The 20,784-nt window shown below is 45.2% G+C and overlaps 1 protein-coding gene across 1 annotated transcript in view; it reads left to right on the top strand.

The window, feature by feature from the left end:
- LOC129683922 (aldehyde oxidase 1) overlaps positions 1–20,784 on the top strand; it is a 65,528-nt gene that overhangs the window by 20,308 nt on the left and 24,436 nt on the right. The window contains exons 9-21 of the mRNA XM_055616931.1: positions 878–1,022; positions 1,618–1,710; positions 2,536–2,687; positions 2,854–2,947; positions 4,331–4,440; positions 5,201–5,385; positions 6,540–6,702; positions 8,344–8,436; positions 11,472–11,641; positions 11,943–12,057; positions 13,405–13,527; positions 16,560–16,653; positions 19,756–19,880. Of these exons, the coding sequence (XP_055472906.1) occupies positions 878–1,022; positions 1,618–1,710; positions 2,536–2,687; positions 2,854–2,947; positions 4,331–4,440; positions 5,201–5,385; positions 6,540–6,702; positions 8,344–8,436; positions 11,472–11,641; positions 11,943–12,057; positions 13,405–13,527; positions 16,560–16,653; positions 19,756–19,880 (1,662 nt within the window). The remainder of the gene's footprint in view (positions 1–877; positions 1,023–1,617; positions 1,711–2,535; positions 2,688–2,853; positions 2,948–4,330; positions 4,441–5,200; positions 5,386–6,539; positions 6,703–8,343; positions 8,437–11,471; positions 11,642–11,942; positions 12,058–13,404; positions 13,528–16,559; positions 16,654–19,755; positions 19,881–20,784) is intronic.

Below are 20,784 nucleotides of genomic sequence, written 5' to 3'. Positions count from 1 at the left end.
GGATCCCTGCACGCAGGAACTCATTGCCTGCACAGGACCAAACCAGTCAACATTCAGCATGGAGAGCTGAGCGGCTCAGGAGCCCCAAGTGCTAGCTGACACATTATTGCTAGTCAAAGGCAGCCGGGGGAGAGAGGGTCAGTTTTTTTTTTTTTCAAGGGTTGAACAAGACCCAGTGGGTGACCCCATGAGTGCATGGGCAGCACCCACTGTATTCAGTAGGTTTTTGGAAAGAAGAGGAGAAAATGAAGATGGGGGCATGTGTGTGTTGAGGGAGGTGAATCTTGGAGGAATTAGGGGACCAATGGAGTTAATACAGCAACAGTACATGAAATCCATGTAGAACATTCTCAAGGAATTAATAAAACATTACAAAGAAAAAAAATTACGGGCAGATAGGCATGTCATCCTAGCTTCCGAACTTCCAAGTACAAAAAGTGGGGGTCGAGGAGGAGCAGAGGAGGAGGGTGGGGAGTGGTGAGGGTAGAGCTCCTGTGAGGAGTTGGGGCTGTGAAACACAGCCAGCGATGCCTGTTAAAAGGCGTGACTGCCATCAGTGTGTTTCGCCATCTGCTTGTTCCCTCCTTCTGCCTAGGCTGAGGCTCATTTTTCTGTAGGACGCTTTGGCAAAGTTGAGCCTGCTGCTGTGTTAGTGGACATCATCAGCATGAGCTGCTGAGAGATAGCAGAGAGCCAATGGCAGCTTCAGTTTCCAGGGGTAAACTACGTCAGACCTTAGCCTTGAACTCTGACTCCCAGGAAAGGGTCTACTTTTAGGTCACAAAATTTAGTTGTTAGAAGATATGTGTTTCCTTTCACTAAAATAGGTGGGAATTCTGTCACCCGATCTCTCAAATCCCTGTTGATTTTTCAACAGCTAATGGCTGAGAAGCAGCCACCGAAGACCAGAGTGTTCTGTGGTGACAGAATGACATGGATTTCCCCAGTGACCCTGAAGGAACTCCTGGAAGCCAAGTTCAAGTATCCCCAGGCCCCCATTGTTATGGGGAACACCTCTGTGGGTATGTGACACCCCTGGGACATCCTGTAGGAGAACATCTTGCACTGATATCAGGAAAATAGCCAGAAAGCTCAGCATTGTGTTGTTCAAGAGATGCCCGGTGGCTGCCTCCCCTGTGCCGCACTGGAGCAGAGGCTGGCTTGCTGGCCCCACAGTAGGCCAGCAGCAGGGGTGCCAGTATCCTGGCTTTCTACCTGGCATCACCCTGGCTCTCATCCCGAAGCTGCTCTGTCTTTCCTGTCTGGGTGGTGTCTCAGTGGGTGTAATGTGTTTACTCGAACAGCAGTTTCAGAGTTTTCTCCTTTTCCACGAGGGCCTAGTGTGGCTGCCCGTCTCTCTGTAGGTCTTCCTGGATCTCCTCCCAAGCGAAATTTGAATGTGCCATATGTATTGCACAAGTTTTAGGGCTAACAGCAGTTCCAGTGAGCCCCTAAGTTTAATCAGCCACCGTCTCTGCTTGTGGTTTGCAATAAACAGACCAATGAAAGGAAACAACTTTCCTATATCCAAAGACGTTGGTTTAATTGCAATTCAAAATTAAGAGGGTCATTAGCGTTCTTTTGTTCTGATCTTGTGTCTCTCACACAATCCCTTAGGGCCTGAAGTAAAGTTTAAAGGTGTCTTCCACCCCGTCATCATTTCTCCTGACAGAATCGAAGAGCTGGGTGTCATAAGCCAGGCCTGTGACGGTGAGTTCTTAAGGTCTTTGTTTCCTTGGAACCAAGTCAGCTGCTTAGTCCGGCAGACAGGCAGGCGAGAGTCCTTTCTAGTCACAGTTCGCCGGTTCTCTTCAGGCCGAATGGTGAGGATCTGGAGGGAGTCCATGACGTCTCTGAAGTTCTACTAGAAACTGTGTTAGAAATGTTCCTATCTGTAGTGTCAGGGAGCCTGCCAACTGTTCAAGGATGAGTCTGTGGGTGCAGAACAGAAGACGGAGAAGTGTGAGCGCCGTCCAGAGCACACAGAGGAAAGGGCTGTGTGCTGATCATCAGCTATAGTCCAGCTCTTTCCTGAAGGAGATTGGTTTAGTGGCAGTGAGGAGCAGCAGTCACCATCATGGGGGGTGGGAATGAAGCTCCTGAAATCCAGTTCTTGGCTGTGACATATAGTATCTCTTAAGATCTCGAGAAGATGACTGAACAGAATATATTTTGTCATCCATCAAGTGAACCTACTAATACCACATGGTTATGTTTTAACTCATGGTGAATGTTTTAAGGCTGTCAGCAAAATGTGTGATAGTCAGTATTCAAGGAGTCTGACCTTCATGAGTTCCACCACCAACTCCACCGTTAACCCTACCACACATCACTGTCATCGCCACAAGCACCTCCATCACTGTCAGCATCTCCACCATGGTCATTTGTCACCACAGTCATCACCATCAACACCACCATTACTGACAGGCATAATAGCATGGATCCAACATAGAGATCCTGGGACTGAAGCTTTGGTCTTATGTTTTGAGGCCATTGGTGGCCATGTTGCATTACTTACACAAAGCTCTACTTCAGGGCTGACCCTGGGGGCTGGCCTCAGCCTGGATCAGGTGAAGCATGTTCTGGCTGATGTGGTCCAGAAGCTTCCGGAAGAGAAGACACAGACGTACCGTGCTCTCCTGAAGCACTTGAGAACTCTGGCTGGCTCCCAGATCAGGAACATGGCTGTATGTATTTAGACAAGTAACCTCTGGCATTCGTGGTGGCTGTCACTGATGATTCCTGTTCTTTAAAACACAGAGAGAATGGCTCTCTCTAGCACCACTGAATCCTTATCTTAGTGTTTATGCTTTGTAACTATGTCACAGAAGTGAAAGTAACTATTTTTAAAAGTCTTTAGGGGGCCACATCGTGAGCAGACATCTGGACTCAGATCTGAATCCCCTCCTGGCTGTGGGTAACTGTACCCTCAACTTACTATCGAAAGGTAAATAGTAGTTTCTGCTTGAGAAGTTATTAACCTTGATTTGTTCCTCTCACCTCTGGGGAGGCAGCAAGTCCAGCTTGGAAAATGATTATCCACTGTAACATTAATATTTTCCTTTGCCTTTTTGAGGCTGAACAGTTGGTCTGTCCATTTGAAAACTACCTATCAGTCTCCCCACCTGTCCCTTCCTGAGACCTTGCTCTATCAGGGAGCCAAACTATTTGGCGTTGAGACCTGCTGCTGCCATTACAAATGTGTTTGGCTGCATTTGTACCTATCCTGGGAGTCATGTACCCTGCTGGCGGCAGGTTAGGCACATCTGCTGGGTATTTTCTTACCCTACGTTGGACAGGCTTATGCTGGCTAGTGTCCAGATGTGAGGTGATCCTTGGCAAGAACAGTAAGTTCTGAGAGCCACAGAGCTCCTTCGCTGGAGACTCCCCCACGGTCCAGGGTGTTCGACTCCCGTGCCATGCTTTGGGCTTGTGCGTAGCCTATCTTCGTGGAATGCCCACAGATCTTTTTCAACTGAATAATCATTTGACCTTGTGCTGTATTTATGTACCTGACTATTATTTTTGAGTTTGGTTCTTCTTACTCTGATCTGTCTAGTACCTATTAGGAAGTTCTTACAGCTGGTCCTCTGCAAATACATGGAGGTTTCATTCAAAAACATGAGCTAGCTTTCCTTTTGTGAAACATCCACTCCTTATAGCATCTAAACTACTAAATAATCTTAAGGAAGAAGATTTAAATTCAAGGTTTCACCTCAAGTAACACGCCTTTGTAAAAACTCTTGGCGTGAGAAGGTTGGATGAGAGAATACAAACGCGAAAGGCTTTTTACAGTTTTACTCCCAAGATATATTTTGCCATGGCTTTAAACTGTTCCTGACCAAAGGACTGAAATTCTTTAGATGCTGGGGGTTGGGAGAACGACAAAATAAAATAGCATTCAGTGATGCACAAATTCACTGAAGGTATTTTTTTTATTCGCCTTTGTAGATAACAGGGCTCCTGGTTATAGAAAAAAAAAGTGAAAGGATTGTGGATTGACTTGGTCGGATAACAAAAGGGATATTACCATGTACTTCCTCATAGCAAAGCCTTAAGCCAGCTGTGCCACTGGGAAGGGGACGGCTGGGGTCTCTGTTCTTTAGGAAACTCTGGGTGGTTTTTATCTGCAAACAAATAGATAAGACAAAAGGAGGGAAGAGGGCGAGGCAGGAAGAAACATTGAAAGATGCTGTCAGAGAACACACACAAGAATATGCGAAAGAACACACCACAGCCGCCCACAACAACCAGCAGAATTTTCTCCCAAGCTTAGGAAGTTTGTTCAAGAGATTGAAGATGCCAGAGAAGGTGTCGTTCTTTTCTACAGATGGAGAACGGCAGATCCCTCTCAGTGAGCAGTTCCTTCGCAGGTGTCCTGACGCAGATCTAAAGCCCCAGGAAGTCTTGGTCTCAGTGAGCATCCCCTACTCCAGGAAGGTGAGGATGGCTCTTCCTCCCCGTTTCCCAGTTCCCCCATCAGTCTGTAGCTTGAGTGGGCTCAGGAGACAAGTGTGTTAGCAGAGGAGATGGAAGTGACAGAGGGGACTTGTCACTGCGACCCTGCTGTGCAGTCCTCTGTCATTCCGAGAACTAGGAGAACTTCTTCTCTCGTCTGCACCAAACTCTCTGAAGCTACTTTTAAACGGGTTTTTAATACACACTTTGTATTCTGATTCTGATTTCAAGACCCGAGCTAATTACTGAATCACCTCAAGTCCAAGGCTCCTCATTTGTGCAGTGGGTGAATCAAACCTCTCTCACAGGACATGGTTTAGGAGGGCTGTCGATCTGAACCACTGCTTAACCAGTAGCTCAAATGATGGAGGTTTACTTTCTGGGAAGTCTGGGACTATAACTCTGATATCCAAGCGTCAGCAGGGTTGGTGGCTTCCTTTGAGGCCTTGGACCTTGACTATAGATGACCGTCTTCTGCCTTTTCGTGGTCTTTTGGATGTCTATATCGATGTTTCTTTTCTTAGAACGACACCAGATAGTTTTGATTAGGGCTGTGACTAGTAATATCACTTTCACTCTAGAGCTTTGAACACCCTGGTCCCAAGTGCTAACGCCCTGGGGTTGAAAACTCCAGCATCTGAATTTAGGGAGCACACAACAGAAGATATGCTGAAAGCAGATCACCCCTTCTGGTGTGGTGATTGACTCTCAGGGGAGTTCCGTTTGTGCCTCTTTTCTCTAGTGGGAGTTTGTGTCAGCCTTTCGACAGGCCCAGCGCCAGCAGAATGCCCTGGCGATTGTCAATTCAGGAATGAGAGTCCTTTTTAGAGAAGGGGGTGACCTCATTAAAGAGTTATCCATTCTGTATGGAGGCGTCGGTCCAACCACGGTCAGCGCTATGAACTCCTGCCAAAGACTGATCGGAAGGTAAGAAAGACATCAGCTTCCGGGAAACAGAGCAGCCTGCCCTGTGGGAAGCTGCAGTGAAGAGAAGAATAAATGCTTAGGATCTCACAGCTTGGTGACTGGGAAGTCCAACAAGATTTCACCATCATTTCCGTGTGTTGCTTTAAGCAAATTCGGAATGAGCATCAGATAATCTGTGTACACAGTATATGTAAGCACATGAGCGTCTGTGTTCATGTATGCGTGTGCGTGTGTGTGTGGCTGTGTGTGTTCATGTGTGCATATGTATGAGAGAGGGAGATGGAGGGGTGTGGGATGCCCATTCCCTGTAGTATAAATTTGTATTTTTTTTTGTGGGGGAAATAATTTATTCTGATGAAAAATATACCACGTGCTAATTAGTTGCTGTCTCTTTTGCTTACCTGAGTTGTTTTATCTATAGGTGATACTAAGTAGCTACTCTTCCTTGGGAACTTACTAGATAAATTAATAGATCCTAGATAAAGTAACTGATTCAGCCCATGTGCTCTAAGCCTATAATGCAGTGGTCCTCAACCTTCCTAATCCTGCGGCCCTTTAATACAGTTCTTCATGTTGTGGCGACCCCCAACCGTAAAATTATTTCTGCTGCCACCTCATAACTGTAAGTTGATAGTTACGAATCATAATGCAGATATCTGTATTTTCCCATGGTCTTAGGTGACCCCTGTAAAAGGTCATTCATGACCCAGAAGGGTCATGACCCACAGGTTGAGAACCACTGCTTCAGTGAGTCAGACTGTTAATTTGTTACTGGCCTCTTTTAACTGCTTGAACTCAGTCGATCTATTTAACCTCATGGAACTTCAGCTTCCTTCTCTGTCAAAGAAGAGCGTCATACCTACCCTGTAGAGTAGTTGAGAGTGTTATATTTAAGTAAAACACACAGAGCTAAAGTGAGACCTAACATACAGAAATGTCCTAGGAGTAGATGAGGCAGTGGGCGACTCCTGATTTCTGACGGGTGAGGATGTGGTGAGACCCGGAGTAGCAGACCAACCTGACCTTGGGTTGCCTGGCTATAGAGCCTACTGTCCAGGTTCCTGTAGAGGCTGCAGCCGCTTGCCCTCTCTGTCATCTGAACCTGTGAGGTAATGGGTCCTGCCAGGCTGAGTCTCTTTTTCTGCCTCTCTGAGGCCATGGAATGAAGAGATGCTGGATACAGCCTGCAGGCTGGTTTTGGATGAAGTCACTCTTCCAGGCTCAGCTCCCGGTGGGAAGGTGGAGTTCAAGAGGGCCCTCATCATCAGCTTCCTCTTCAAGTTCTACCTGGAGGTGTCACAGAGTCTGAAGAGGATGGTGAGTGGACCTGGTTGTGTGAACTGTGGTACCCCAAAGCAGACGTGCCAGCCCCTGCTGAGGAACTGGAGAATCCGAAAGATGAAAAACTAGAAATCACATCCTATTGGTGGGTGTCCACTGGCCTGTCTTGTGGATGGCTGTGAGTCTGAGGAGGAATTGCAAGGAGGCCACAGACCTGCCCAGAGATGAGCTTAACACCACCCAGCCATTACCACTTCTCCTCTGTCTGGATACTGCTGAGAAAACTTGGTAGCGAGTTTAATGCGTTTTCTTCTAGCAACTGAGGCTTACCTTCTTATGCTTGGTCTTCTTGTCTTTCTCTCGTTTGTAAGATGATGGCAGCCACTGCAGTTCTGTGAAGTGAGTCATTGTAGGGAAAAGGCTTGGTCCCTAGGGCTTCAGAGGAAGGCTGGGTAGAAGTGGTAGTACTTAGTACGACTGATTATGCAGGGGCAGTCATTTGCCCACTTTCCCTCTTCGTGACTGTTGTCTAGAGAAAACAACAATGAAAAGTTCTCTGAAAACCATTTTCTGGTTCAAAGGAATGTGGACTTATTGTCCTCGGAAGCCTTATGCTGCTGTGAACCTGAGTAAGCTAGAAGCCATGACCCCCTTGCCTTAAGTAGAAATCAACACAGCAACTTTAAATAGGAAGGAAGAATTGGGAGAAGGTGGATTTGATCAAAACGCATTATATGGAGCTCTCAGAGAATTAAAAATAATTAATATGTAAATAAATAGAAGTCAAGAAGTCCTCTCCTGTGGAGATCTATTTAAAGGTGTCTTCTCAGTATAGATAGGAATAAATAAGAACCAACTTTTTGAGGTGAGGAGCTTGAAATCATACATAAACATATGACATAATTCTACCAGGTATCCAAAAGCTAATTGTAGACACTGTTAAATAAATAGAAAAAAAAAGTAAAGCTAATTGCAGACACTTCTAATGAGTAGCAAATGATACAATTTCTTGGTGAATCGGTTGATGTAATTTAAAATTTCTGCCCTCCATTTAGCTTCCTCTCTCTGAAAACAATAGATGTTGTTAGCTTTATTTTCTATTAATATTTCTTAAGTTATAAAATAATCATAAAGCATATGGTTTAACGTCTCCTTTTCCTCTGCTCTCAGAAGGCACCCTCCTGTGGCTGATGGTGGGTGTGCCGCCTCTGTATGAGCCTGGCCAGATACCAAGCAGCTTTAGGAATAGTTGCAGCAATGGGTACTGCTCTGACTCTTCCTGCTTTATGCTTTGTCTTCTCTGTTTTATTTGACTTCTGTTCTGTTGGTATATATGTCTGCAAGCCACTTAGGAAAGCAAGTCTGACTGTCTGTCTAGACAAGGTCGAGAACGTAGTGATTGGAAAATGGGAAAATTGCTAGTGACTGGAACATAATCTTAAGAAATAGAGATGGTGACAGTCAGTGACTGTCATCTAACTTCATGTGGTTTATCATATCCTGTAGGAAGATACGAACCTTTCAGGATTCATGTCCTGGGGTTAGGGAGTTATTTAGATTTCCAGGGTTCTGGAGGGGTAAATGCCTGACTTCAGAGTAATGATGCCTGCTGAGAATTGTACCAGCATCTTCCTAGAACATTCCGGTAGATTTTAAAATATCTACTGTTCTTTGCAGGACCCAGCTCACTATCCTAGCCTGGCAGACAGGTATGAGAGTGCTTTAGAAGATCTTCATTCAAAACATCACTGGAGGACATTAACCCACCAGGTTTGTGTATGTGTGTGTGCATTTAAATATTTAAATTCAAAGACAGGGCTTCACATTGCCTTCGTCAAGGTTTACTAAGCCTTCAAAACCAGGTTGAGAGTGTGGTTCAGTGGTACAGCTTGGACAAGGCCCCGAATGTAATCCTCAGTACCTCAAAAAAAGAAAAAGAAATCAGAACCAATTAGAAATCATGACTTAAAAGCAACCTGGAAAATGTTGTAGAAATACGCCCCCCCTTTTTTGTTTTTGTTTTTTTCACTATGGCTTTAGGACAAGGACATAATCAAGCTGCATTCTTTCTACCCTGGCTTTGTGGCTTTTGAAGCACAACCAAAGGAAAGTTCTGAGTTGGGCCTTGTGTTTTGGTTCATTTCAAAGGACCAAGGCCACACCCTGAGGCCAAGGAAGCACAGCAGCGCCAATATCACAGCAGCTGCTTCTCTGTTTTGTTTCCATATTGGGATGTTTTCCTTTCCAAGTTCTTCCTGTCCACATGGTTTATTGTGAAATCAAACATGAATACTAGGAGCTGTTTTCTAGATCTTCTGATGAAGTCCGGCTGCTAGAGAGTCTAGAGCTCCCTGTAGCTTTCAAATGGAAGTTTTTGGCATCACATTGTAGAGATATAACATGGAGCCATTCTGTTGGTAAACAGGATAAGGTTGAATGTGTGTTTTCTTGAAACTGGACGGAGCGTTTTGTTGAGTCAGGAACGGAAAGGGATTTTTAAAACAGCAGTGCACCAGATCTGTTGGCAGATTTACATCATGTCACCGTGAGCACTAAGTTTGCTGTGGGTCCCTTGAGGTTTTGAGTTCAATATGTTCAAAAAATTTAAATATGGCAAACTGCTTTGGAAGCGAACATTTTGAAAGTGGAAAACAGCTGCCTTATTCCCCAGTGCTCTGTGAAATACCGAATTCACAGTTTGTGACTTTCTCGGGCCCTAACACTGCCTTGGAAATGGATTTCGTTTCAGGGAGGAACTAAAGCCAAGTAATGGAAATTCAAAGTGTCCAAAGAAAACTGAAAATCTTGTCAGTGGTTGATCTTGAAATGGATTTGTCGTGTTGATTTTTCAAGACAGTGTTTGGGGTGCAGTGTGTCTCCCATATAGATGACTTCTGTTTTTATTTCCCTCGTGGTTTCTGGTTTGTTTCACACCCACGCACTCACCCAGGCACACACACACCCATGCACCCACATTCTCAGGCGTGCTGTACACACGCATGCACGCTCGCACAGAGGAGCATCCAGGTTCCCAGAGTAACTTCAGCTTTCACAACCAACACTTTCCCCAACTCACTTACTTGTTTTGAAATGTCACTTTCATCATCCTCACAAACAATGAGATCACCAACTGACAGAGAGAAGGGTTGTTTGACATCACAGTCCGTGATGAGGAGGTTGACCCTTGCTTTTAAGCTCCTGCAGTGAGGGATAGATGGCAGGGTGTGGAAGGCGTGGCTCAGCAAACTGTGAACCTCACACTAGGAAGTAAGAAAGAGACAGGTACTACACTCTGTAATAATATATAAATTATATGCCACACAACAGGTCTGATACAGAGAGCTTTATTTAAGGGTGGAGTGGGAAAGAGACAGAGAGAGAGAGCATAGGAGAAGAGAAAAGGGGGACGATAGATGGGGAGGTCCCAGGAGAGAAAGTCAGAGAGGGGAACAGTGAAAGGGGAAGCTCCTTTATATCTGGAGCTTGCCTGGCTTGCCCCTGGCAGGTGATGACATCAGAGGTTGCTAGGCAACCTAGCCTAGCATCCCTCCCTTTTTCTTTAATTAAAAATAGCAATCTTAGGGAGGGGTAGAGAGGGAGAGAGAGAAAAAAAAGAAGCAAGAGCACAAAAGTGTCCAGATTATATGGTGAGGAGGAGGGGATGCCCTTGTCCTGGAGAGTGCAGGGTAGAGGGTGGGGTTTGCCAGCCATGCCCAGCAGCAGATAGGGACTTAACTCACTCCTCCCGTGGCTTACAACCTCTCGCCCCACTGAGAACCAAGCCTTCGGGAGACATTCTGCATCCAGACTGTCCCATGTGGCTTCAGGAGATCACCTGATTGAGCGGTATACGTCTCTCTCCACTGCATCTTTAGCCATGTAACAAGCAGAAGGAGGTAGCCAAGTGCGCTCACCCACAGTCCTTTGCGGCAGTTTGATACTTTGATAAATCAGTTTTCACATTCAGCTATCCCAGGCTTGAGAATTTCCGCAGTTTTTTGGCAGGCCTAGCAGAGTAAAGGTTTAAAAGATTTTCTTTGCATTTGTGAGATGTTCCATTATTTACAGTAAAAGCTGTTAGCATTAATAATAGAAAACTCCAGGGGCCTTAGAGAGCGCCGCGAACATGTTCACTCAGTGTCCAGGCCTATAAGTTACCTAGAAATTTGCTTTTTCAGGATGGAAACAGAAAACCTCTGTGAGTATTTTATAAAAACAAAAACGAGATAAGGATCATTTTTCACTCAAATACTGTGCAAGGCAAGAGCCTGGTGTGATACGATCTTTCAGTCCTTTGGGGGAGATTTTTCAGAGAGAATTTCTACCCTCTGCAACGCTCTAGAAAACATACCTGATAGATGTTTATCGTTCATCTTTCCTTTGATTGCCACCACAGCTCTCTAAAGATGGAGGGGGGAGCTGTGGGTTGGATTCATGGAGCTTGTGGGTGGTGAGGAGACTTCTGATTCCCGCTCACGCCTGAGCCTTGAGTGTAAATACGGTTCCATATTAAAGAGAGATTGAAATCTATGTGCTTAGGCAGATGGAGTTTCCATTAGAGATATCTGGCGTTTACATTCCAAAAACTAAGAAAAATGTGTCATATTTATACATTCCAATTTGGCTGCCAAAGTGTTCTGATGAGCTGTTTGGAGTAGCGAACAATTGTGACTGTTCTCACACTCAGAAGTATTCTGTCTTAATCACAAATCTGCATAGCCACCTTCTCGCGGGAGACACACATTCTGTGATTATTCCCATGACCTCTGAAGAAATATGTCATATGTCGGTTCTTTGTTACACAGAATGTAGACCCAGTGCAGCTTCCTCAAGACCCAATTGGGCGTCCCATCATGCACCTCTCTGGTATTAAGCATGCCACCGGTGAAGCCATCTACTGTGATGACATGCCTGCAGTAGACCAGGAACTTTTCCTGACCTTTGTAACAAGTTCAAGAGCGCACGCTAGGATTGTGTAAGTGTCCTCACGCCACGGGTAGGAAGAGTCCCCTTGCTGTCTGATCCTCCCCTGTTAATTAACAGTAGGGTAAATAGAGGCTTGCTGACACCTAGGCTAGAGGGGAAGTGGGATTGAAATGTGGGATTCCTCACAAATTATTTAGCTCTACAGCGCCCCAAGTTCTCCCACTGCCTGGCAGAGAACTGTCAAAGCGATGAATCCTCTGGCAATTCTTATTTTCCAACTGCTGAGTGCTCGGTGTCCTTGGGCCGTGTGTCTGTCTGTTCTGAGGGGCTGCCTGATGATGTTCTTGCAGGTCCATCGATCTATCAGAAGCTCTCAGCCTGCCAGGCGTGGTGGACGTCATTACCGCGGATCACCTCCAGGGAGTAAACACCTTTGCCACCGAGACATTTCTGGCCACAGATGAGGTACTGCCTTGCTGCTGTCTGTTTGAACAACTTTCCCAGCTAATGGTACCTCGCATTTCGATTAGAGGTAGTGTCTAAATCGTCATAGCATAAGGAGTCCAGTGTTCTTTGAGAGCCAACTATGAACCGCAAATATTCAGAACTCTGGTTCAATAGATAGGAACTCGGGTTTATTCATTTCCCATTGGAGCCAAGTTGATCGGTTATGTAAGCTGCTTTCGTTGGCTAGGGGTGTGAGTCAGCTGTTGGAGTGCTTTGCCCTGTGTGCAGGAAGCCCCAGGGCCCATCCCCTGAACCACATAAACTGGAAATGGCTGTGTATGCCTTGTAAATTCAGCATTTGGGAGGCAGAAGCAAAAGGATCAGAACTTCAGGGCTATCCTCAGGTACATATTGAGCCTAAGGCTAGCCTGGGATACATGAAATCTTGTTTGATATCTTACACTATTAAGTTGAAGCATTATGCTGCCAAGAAGTGTGAAGGAATAAATGAGCAGAGAATTATAAATTTGATCTGTAACCAACCCCCTCTCCTCCAAGCATCTCTAGCCATTATTCTAGTCCCAGTGTGTCCAAGAGTTCAAGTTTTGGGTTCAGTTAGTCTCTCCAGTATGAAGTCATTTACTGTCTCTTGATCTGAAAGTTCTCTCTCCCCCTCGGAAGCCTGAGTCATATCACCCTATCCCGTGGTGTTTTAAGATGAGCGCAGCAAAGATGTGTGTGGGCCCCGCCCTTACAACAGTGTCCACTCCAGAGAAGACCTAAGGGACCCACCCCCTTCTCTTCATGCTAAGTTCATTCACATGTTGTAGATAGAACCCTACCCACCGTAATTCCTGAAGTGAGAGTTCCTGCTTAATTTATGTACGTATTTCATGTACTGCTTCCCATAGGACAGTGAAGCCAAGAGAACTCTCCTAACATAGGCCAGCCTGAAGTTTCAAAAGTTAACAACCTAAAGTTAACTTCGGCTTCTGGACCTCAGGCTACTGCAACAAAGACCCGATTCAGATTGTCTGCCTATCTCAATCCACTGTCTACCCAAAAGAACTTCATAATGTCCAGCAGTCCCTATCTCTGGCTCTCCCTGGCAGAATACTTGACCCTCCCAAGTCTGAAGTCAAGGTTGAAGCGCACCCGTGGCAGGGCTGTGTACACTGGCAGCGGCAGTGTGAATGAAGGCCTTTGAATGTTAACTAGATGAGCAAGAATACCCGGCTGTACGTGGTGCTTGTCCTCTGAGGTCTACTCCACACAAACAGAGTTGTGTCCCTCCCAGAATGGGAAAGAGGACCACATTAAGCGACAGGAGTTGATTTGTTGTGCACCCTCCTTTCTGTGCCCCAGGTACATTGCATCGGCCATCTTGTCTGTGCAGTGATTGCAGAGTCTGAGACACAGGCAAAACAAGCAGCGAAGCAGGTGAAGATTGTCTACCAAGACTTGGAGCCACTCATTCTAACTATCGAGGTATGAGCTCAAGCTGATGGCAGTCCAGGGGCCAGAGAGCAGGTGTGAGTGGTATGTCTGCTCCGTGCTTTGGCCTAGGGATGGGGAAATCTGGCGCAGGAGGCTTCCAGAGCATAGGTAAGGGAGTGGCTCAAATGTGAGTGTTAGCAGTTTCCTCAGAAACCTGGCTCTTTGTGTATCCTCTCTGGTGCTCAGGGCACAGCTTTCTCCCATGCTCTCACAGAGGGCAGCCAGGAAGCCCGGCTTCTCCGCTCATGTCTGTGATGACTGGTACACTCCAAACACATGTTTCTGAGATCCAGACTCATTTGGCCACTTTGGTCCCATGTCTATCTCTGGATTAATGACTGACCAGATGGACAGAAGAGCTGTTGCCACAGTGGAGATGGGGCCCCCCGGGGCAGATTTCTTGGAAGCACATGGGCTATGTAGGGTATAGAGACCTCAATAAAGATACTAGCATGGAAAGGGAAAGGTGAGAATGCTGGGCAGGTGGCTGGGACAGCACAGCCTGTCCTAGAGCTCTGACTTATCGGTAGTCTCTCTTGCTTTGTCAGGTACATAGTGGGTATTGATAAGGTTTTCCATGAAGCAAATGCCATAGACACTACTTTAATATTCTTTCATGCCAGTCTTAAATGTCCACGAGACATGGATCACATGATGTCTACAGAATTTTGGCAACTAAAACAAACAAACTGGAGCCTTGCATTTCTATTCTATTTTTCATACAGAAGTTGAAATGTTACAGAGGTTGTAAGACTCACCCCATGAAATGATAATGTTCACCTCTTGCATCCCCTCAGTTACTGAACTATACTCTTTCCACAAATGTTAACTAAACAAGCAGGGCTTCCAGGCTGTACATGGCACACATGCTCTGACGAGTGTCCCTCGGAATGTGAGAGAGGGCCAGAAGCAGATCTCCTGGGCTCCCTCCTTGACAGCAGAGGCCTTTCTATGCCACAGATACATTGTATGGGTCATCTTATCCAAAATGAGGAAACTGTTGGCCAAGATCAGTGTCTCCAAGAGAACTTGGCTCTGGGTGTGTTTCCTGCCGTGCATAATTCTTAGGAACACAGCCCTTGGCTTTGGAAATTTCCCTTAGTATTTTCAAATAAAAATAAAATCATGTCAAGAGCACAAAAATAAAGAAGTTATTTTTTTTTCTAGTCAGTTTCAAATCCAAACCTCATTTTCCCTTTTTGAGTTCTTTCATGCATTTGTTCCATGCTGTTCTTGCTTACTTTGTATATTCTTTCCCTGAAAATTTTACAGTTGTAATTGTAATTTTACAATTACTTTTTCAAAGAAATTATTTGAGTAATGTCATCAGAATTTTTGTTTGTTATCTTTACCAGTGCCTTTTTGCTTCACAGCCAAATAAAAGTTGTACTTTCCCCTTGAGTCTCAGCCTCAGCCAACAGATCCCGATTGATTATCAGAAAACGTCAAACATCGGCATTTCGTAAGAGAGCCACCTTTCATTTTGTTCAGAGGTCAAACTCTCCAAGGTCACCCAGCAGATAGTTCATGGCAGGGATCTCCGCCCAACTCTCAGCACATTGTAGCCCTATTACCACTTTTCCTGCCAAGGAACATTGAAGAAATTGACTCAGAGCTACCCAAAGAACCATCAACAAATGAGATTGAAAAAGAGTAACTTTTTAAAATAGAGTAGAAAAGTCACTGTAAAAACAAAACAAAATAAACAAACAAAAAGACCCTGCCACATCTGAACTTTTGATCAATTAAAAAAAAAAAAGCATATGAGTTGATTTCAGTATGAAGAATGTTCTCAGCAAAACAAAGAATGTGTGTCAGTAAATCAAGGCTTTTCCAGCTTATGATTTTTAGAACTCTCTATGGAGGAACTCTACCAAAACTCTTGGGACAAGACTGGAAAAAGAGAAGGTGCACTTCTCAGACTCTCTCCGTAACCATCGTCAGCAATTGAACTGCGATCAGTGGCCGGTGTGGGAACAGTGCTCTGCATGTGGGGTTGGCTTGGTGCTAAGATGGATTCATACTGCTTCACTCAGTGCTCACAGAAATCCTGTGAGCTCAGACAACTATTAGCCCCACCGGAAACTAATGGGGTTTCCCAGGGGCACAGAGCGAACATTCCACCAAAGATCATAGCCCTGCTGTGCCGTAGAGGAAATGGCACGGTCACAGCAGAGAGTCTTTAAGGTGTGTGGTGAGGAGGGGACTGTACAGTTTCTGGTGGCCAAAGGATCCGGAATTGGGAGCATCCCCACCTGCCGGCAGCCTGGCATTTCACAGATGGCCAGTAACCTTTGATAGATAATGCTGGTAGGAGATGACATGTCAGTCACCCTGACTGCAGCAATATAGAGTCCCAGAGCTAGGTAAAGGACCCAGCACTTGTGATGGTAGCTGCAGCCTGGGCTGGGTCTACTGAAGTATTTATCAACTGGACCATACGTGAATCCAGGGCAGGCAGCCCCGAAGTTCCACTGCACTATGCAAAAGAAATGCTCATGGCCCTGAAGGAAGGAGTGTTGAGTCTAGCAGGCAGAGCCTGTGACCCACTGGATTTAGCTAGCATTTATATGACATTTGTGCCATGGAGCCCTTTCCTTGTCCATTTCACAGGAAGCTGTATGTGCTGTGCGCCTGCCACATGATGCCCTCAGAAGCTTACAGTCAAACGACCATGGATAGATAACTCGGTCTAGGTCCAAATCAGCTAAGTGGCCTTGGCCACATAAAAGTGATTATTAATCCCAGAGAATTGTCAGCCCGGGAAAACAATAGTTCCATTCTGGGTCTCTTGGGTATTTTCTGAGTCCTTGGGCTCACTGGGTACATTTGCATTTGCTCCTTGGAGAATCCCTGAAGCTTGGCTTTCAGCTTAGCTTCCCAGCCCCAGAGAGAGAGAGAGAGAGCCTAGAACCTACAAGAAGAATGCTGCTACCCAGATGGAATAATTTCCAGCAGGACCTGGGACTCCCAGAGGCAGGCTTTCTGATGGAGGCTGCCTCACTTTTCTATTCTCTTTCCAGGAAGCTATACAACACAAGTCCTTCCATTCAGAACGGAAATTGGAGTGTGGGAATGTCGATGAAGCATTTCAGAAAGTTGATCAAATTCTTGAAGGTAAGACTTGGTGAAAACTGAGCAGCAGAGAAGATTTCTGGGTATGCCTGGTTTGGAGCGTCCCTTCCCTTCCCTTCCTTTCCAGAAACCATCAGTGGATGGTGCTTCGGGAAAGCAGTACCCTATTCTCAGCATGTCTCCCTCCCAGCCTGTCCTGTTGCTGAGATTTCCTTCTCGTTGTTGAAGGATATTTTCCCCAAATACAGGATTCTGAGTTGACCACACTGGACAGGTTTGGTGCCGCATCCTCTGGTCACCATGGTTACTGGGGAGCATAAGAGTACTCTTAGATGCGCTTTTTTCTTGCAAAGCAGGCGCTGACCTTTCCTCTGGCTGCTTTCAGGACAGGATTTAGTTTTGTCTTCAACTTTCTGAAATTCAGCCGTTGCTGTGTCGTGCCAAGGATTTCTTTGGATTTATCCAGTTTGGGGTCTTACATCTGTAGGTTTATATCATCTGCCAAGTTTGGGAAGTATTCAGCCGTTACTTTTCACATACTTGATTTCAGTGACACAAATGTCAGGTCCCATTTTCTTGGTCACGTGGTTTATGAGACTTTATTTTTACCTAGTTTATTCTTTACATTTTTCAGATTGCATGTTGTTGTTGTTGTTGTTATTATTTGGTTTCTTGAGACAGGGTTTCTCTGTCCTGGAACTCCTCCTGTATACCAGGCTGGCCTAGAATTCAGAGACCTGCCTACTTCTGCCTCCTGAGTGCTGGGATTAAAGGAGTGTACCATCACCACGCCTGGATCAATTTCTGTTTTTGTTTTTGTTCTTGTTATTGTTCATTAATCATCTCTGTTCTTGTTTCCATTATTGTGCCCTTACATTGAGCTTTTTGTATTTTGGTTGTTGTATTTCTTTGCTGCAGAATTTCCTTTTTGTACTTTTATATCTTTCTCTTGTTAAGATTGCACATTTTAGTTATTTCTTAATGAAATGTTTTTATGGTAGCTGCTTTCACATGTCAGGTATTCAAAACATTTGTGTCATTTTGGTGTTGGCGTTTTTTGTTTTTTTTTGTTTGTTTATTTTCATTGAAGCTGAGATTTTCCTGGTTCTCGAGCCTATGAGTGTCCTTTTATAGACTCTGAGATATTTGAATACAATCTTTTAAGAGTGTGACTCTTAGTAACATCTTCTATACTAGAACTGACCCAGTGCAGGTTTGAAGGAAGGAGAAGGAACAATGCTTTGTTACTGACACATGAAGGAAAAGGTACAGATTTCTCACTGGGATCACTGACATGGCCCAGCACAGAGTTTGGGAGTACTCATGACAGCCTGGCGTAGCTGGGAGTCGCCTCTGTGGTAGGGGTGGGGCTACAGGCCCTTCTGTGGTATCTGCTTGGCGTCAACTGCTTCCTGTCTATAAGGATTCTGTTTTCCAAGGCTTCTAGTCTTCTGATCCTCTGGCTTTCATGAGGCTGTTTGTTTTATCACATAGCTTCAAAATCAACCAAGCAGCCGTCTTTCAATGTCCTCCTGGCTGTTGAGAAACAAAGGGAAAATGAGAAAGGCCTCCTCTCAAGCTGATAGAACCTCATTTACAAGAAACAGTTATAAAACAGTATTGGAAAAGACATGGCAAGACTCTAAATTAGCAAAGTAGAAAAAATAATATGAATGGAGAAATTAAGAGAAAGGAGAGTATGTGAGGGTCAGAATCATTCAGGAAACCTTACCCCTACCCCCCAAAAAGCCTTAATTCACCTTGGTAATGAGAGTGAGGTTTTTGCTTTGCCTGTGGGTATTTTGAGATTCCAGGCTTCTCTAGACCGAAGACTGGTGCGCTTAAGGTGCTTGATGAGGCACGTGATGCAGAAACTTAAAAACCAGCCACTACTGAGCTTCGTTTGCGTGTATCCTGAAGTCCCTACCTATCCTCCTTTCCCTCTCTGCCTTTGGGGATTTCTGTCAGTTCTTAAAGAAAAAAAAGAAAGAGAGGAAGAGGGAGAGAAAATAAGGAATGAATTTATGTGGGAATAATATACAAGAAATAGAAATGCAATACGGGGTTCCATATAGAGAAGGGCTCTCCTATTATCTAGAGAACAAAGAGAAAAGGTTAGGGTTTATTGGTAAAGAAAAGATTATCCAAGTTCTAGCTTCAGGAAACCTAGTGTTAGAAGACCATCGGAGCCAGTCAGCCAGGGCCCAGAGGGAGTGTGAAGCACCAACCAAGGACAATGCAAGGTCTGGACCTAGGTCCTCTACTTGTAAGCAGCAGATGGGCATCTTGGGCTTCATGTTGGTCCACTAGTTAGGGGAGTGGGGGATATCTCTGACACAGACTACATTGCCTGCTTTTTGATCACTTCCCCCTGATGGCACTGCTCCACCAGGCCACAGGGGAGGAAGAGGAACTCAGTCCTCATGTGAATAGAGGAGCCGGGTGTCTGGGTAGCGGGGCTCCCCTATTCTGAGGAATAAGGGAGGGGAGGATGTGGGAAGGAGGGGAGACTGGGAGGAGAGAAGGAAGGGGCCTGTGACCGAGATGTAAATTGAATTAAGCAAAAAGAAAGCCCAGTGCTGTTAACAGCATTGCTGGCAGAACCCAGGCACATTCTGACTGACATGTTTCAACATTTAGTAGGTAAGACACATAATCTGGAGGTTACACTGAGGCCCTCATCATTTTTGACTGGGCTTGGGGACAGTTTGGAACAGGAAGACACAGTCAGTGGTTTCCCTTACGGCCCCTTAAAGCCATTTTTGTTGGTTATGACACAAGTGACTCTATTTTGCACAATTAACTGTCCGACTTCTTGGATCTGTTTATATTTAAGGTCCAGGTAACTAGATGGAATGGGGAGGAACACAGTGTTCCATCTCATCTTGGAACTGAAAGTCTCCTTGTCACAGAATTTTGACTCTAGATACGTAGATGTCTTTTCTTAGGGCTCTGGCTGCACACATTGACAGGGACAAGAGTCCCTTCTACAGCTCTGCTTTTACCTGAAAAAAGGGTCTTAGCCACCCTTCCCTGTATGGCTCAGACTGTGGAGTTTCTGCACAATGAGATAACGAGAGTGGGTGGGAGAGACAGCCCATTCTTTCTGCCAGCTTTTAATTTCCAGGCGTTTTCCTGTTACAGGGGAAATATACATAGGAGGCCAGGAACATTTTTATATGGAAACCCAAAGCATGCTTGTTGTTCCCAAAGGAGAGGATGGAGAAATTGACATCTACGTGTCCACACAGTTTCCAAAATATATACAGGTAACGTGGTCATTGTGGAGGGGACGTGGCTAAATGGTTTCTGACAGCAAAATGTACGAAGAATAATTATAGACAAAACAACATATTAAGGACTAAGAGCCATATTCAGCTGGATAATAATAACCTTATAGTTGCCTAACTTAGAAGATAGTTTTTATCAAAGAGAAGTCTGTGCACCCACAGCTCTAAAGTCAATTATGCAGCCAGCAGGCATCTTTTGTTGTCCTCTTGGCAGTTGAGAAACAAAGGTAAAATGAGCAAGGCCTGTCCTCTCAAGCTGATAGAGCCTCATTTACAAGAAGCACTTAGGAAATAGTACTAGAAAAGACATGGCAAGGCACTCAGTCAGCTAAGTCAAAAATAACATGAGTGGAGGAATTAAGAGAAAGGAGAGAATGTGAGGGTCAGAACCACGCAGGAAATTTTATAAAGAAGAAGAGGAAAAGGAGAGAAGAGGAAGAGGAGGATGAGGAAGCAATAGCAGCTGACTTAATTTGCCTTCGTAGTGAGAGTGAGGTTTGTCAGAAGAGAGGCTATCCCTGGCAGTTTCACAGCACAAACACCCCTTATTCATTCACCCATCTGTCTCTTCTGAAAACACTTGTTGCCTGTATCCATGTCTCAGACAACTCACATGCAAGAGAGGAGATGGTGTCCTAACTGGTCTAAGCATCAAGGTTAAAGGTCAGGAAGCCAAGCGAAGGGGTCTGGATGTGGTGGGTACCGAGGAGCCTGAGGGGAGGAGGAGGAGTGTGAGGATGCGAACAGCAACACGGGGGTAGAGGGAGCACTGAGAGAGACCAGATAATGGATGTCCCACAGATGTTTTGCCCCACCCCCTCTGTGACAGCCATTTATCTGTGCTCTCCCTCAATAAAAACCAGTTTTTGAGTCAGGATGACCC

Source organism: Psammomys obesus, unplaced genomic scaffold (genome assembly GCF_907164565.1).
Source record: "Psammomys obesus unplaced genomic scaffold, mPsaObe1.curated_primary_1811, whole genome shotgun sequence".
In the NCBI taxonomy this organism is placed as follows: Eukaryota; Metazoa; Chordata; class Mammalia; order Rodentia; family Muridae; genus Psammomys; species Psammomys obesus.
The sequence above is the reverse complement of the archived record's forward strand: the minus strand, read 5'-3'. Positions and strand labels throughout refer to the sequence as shown.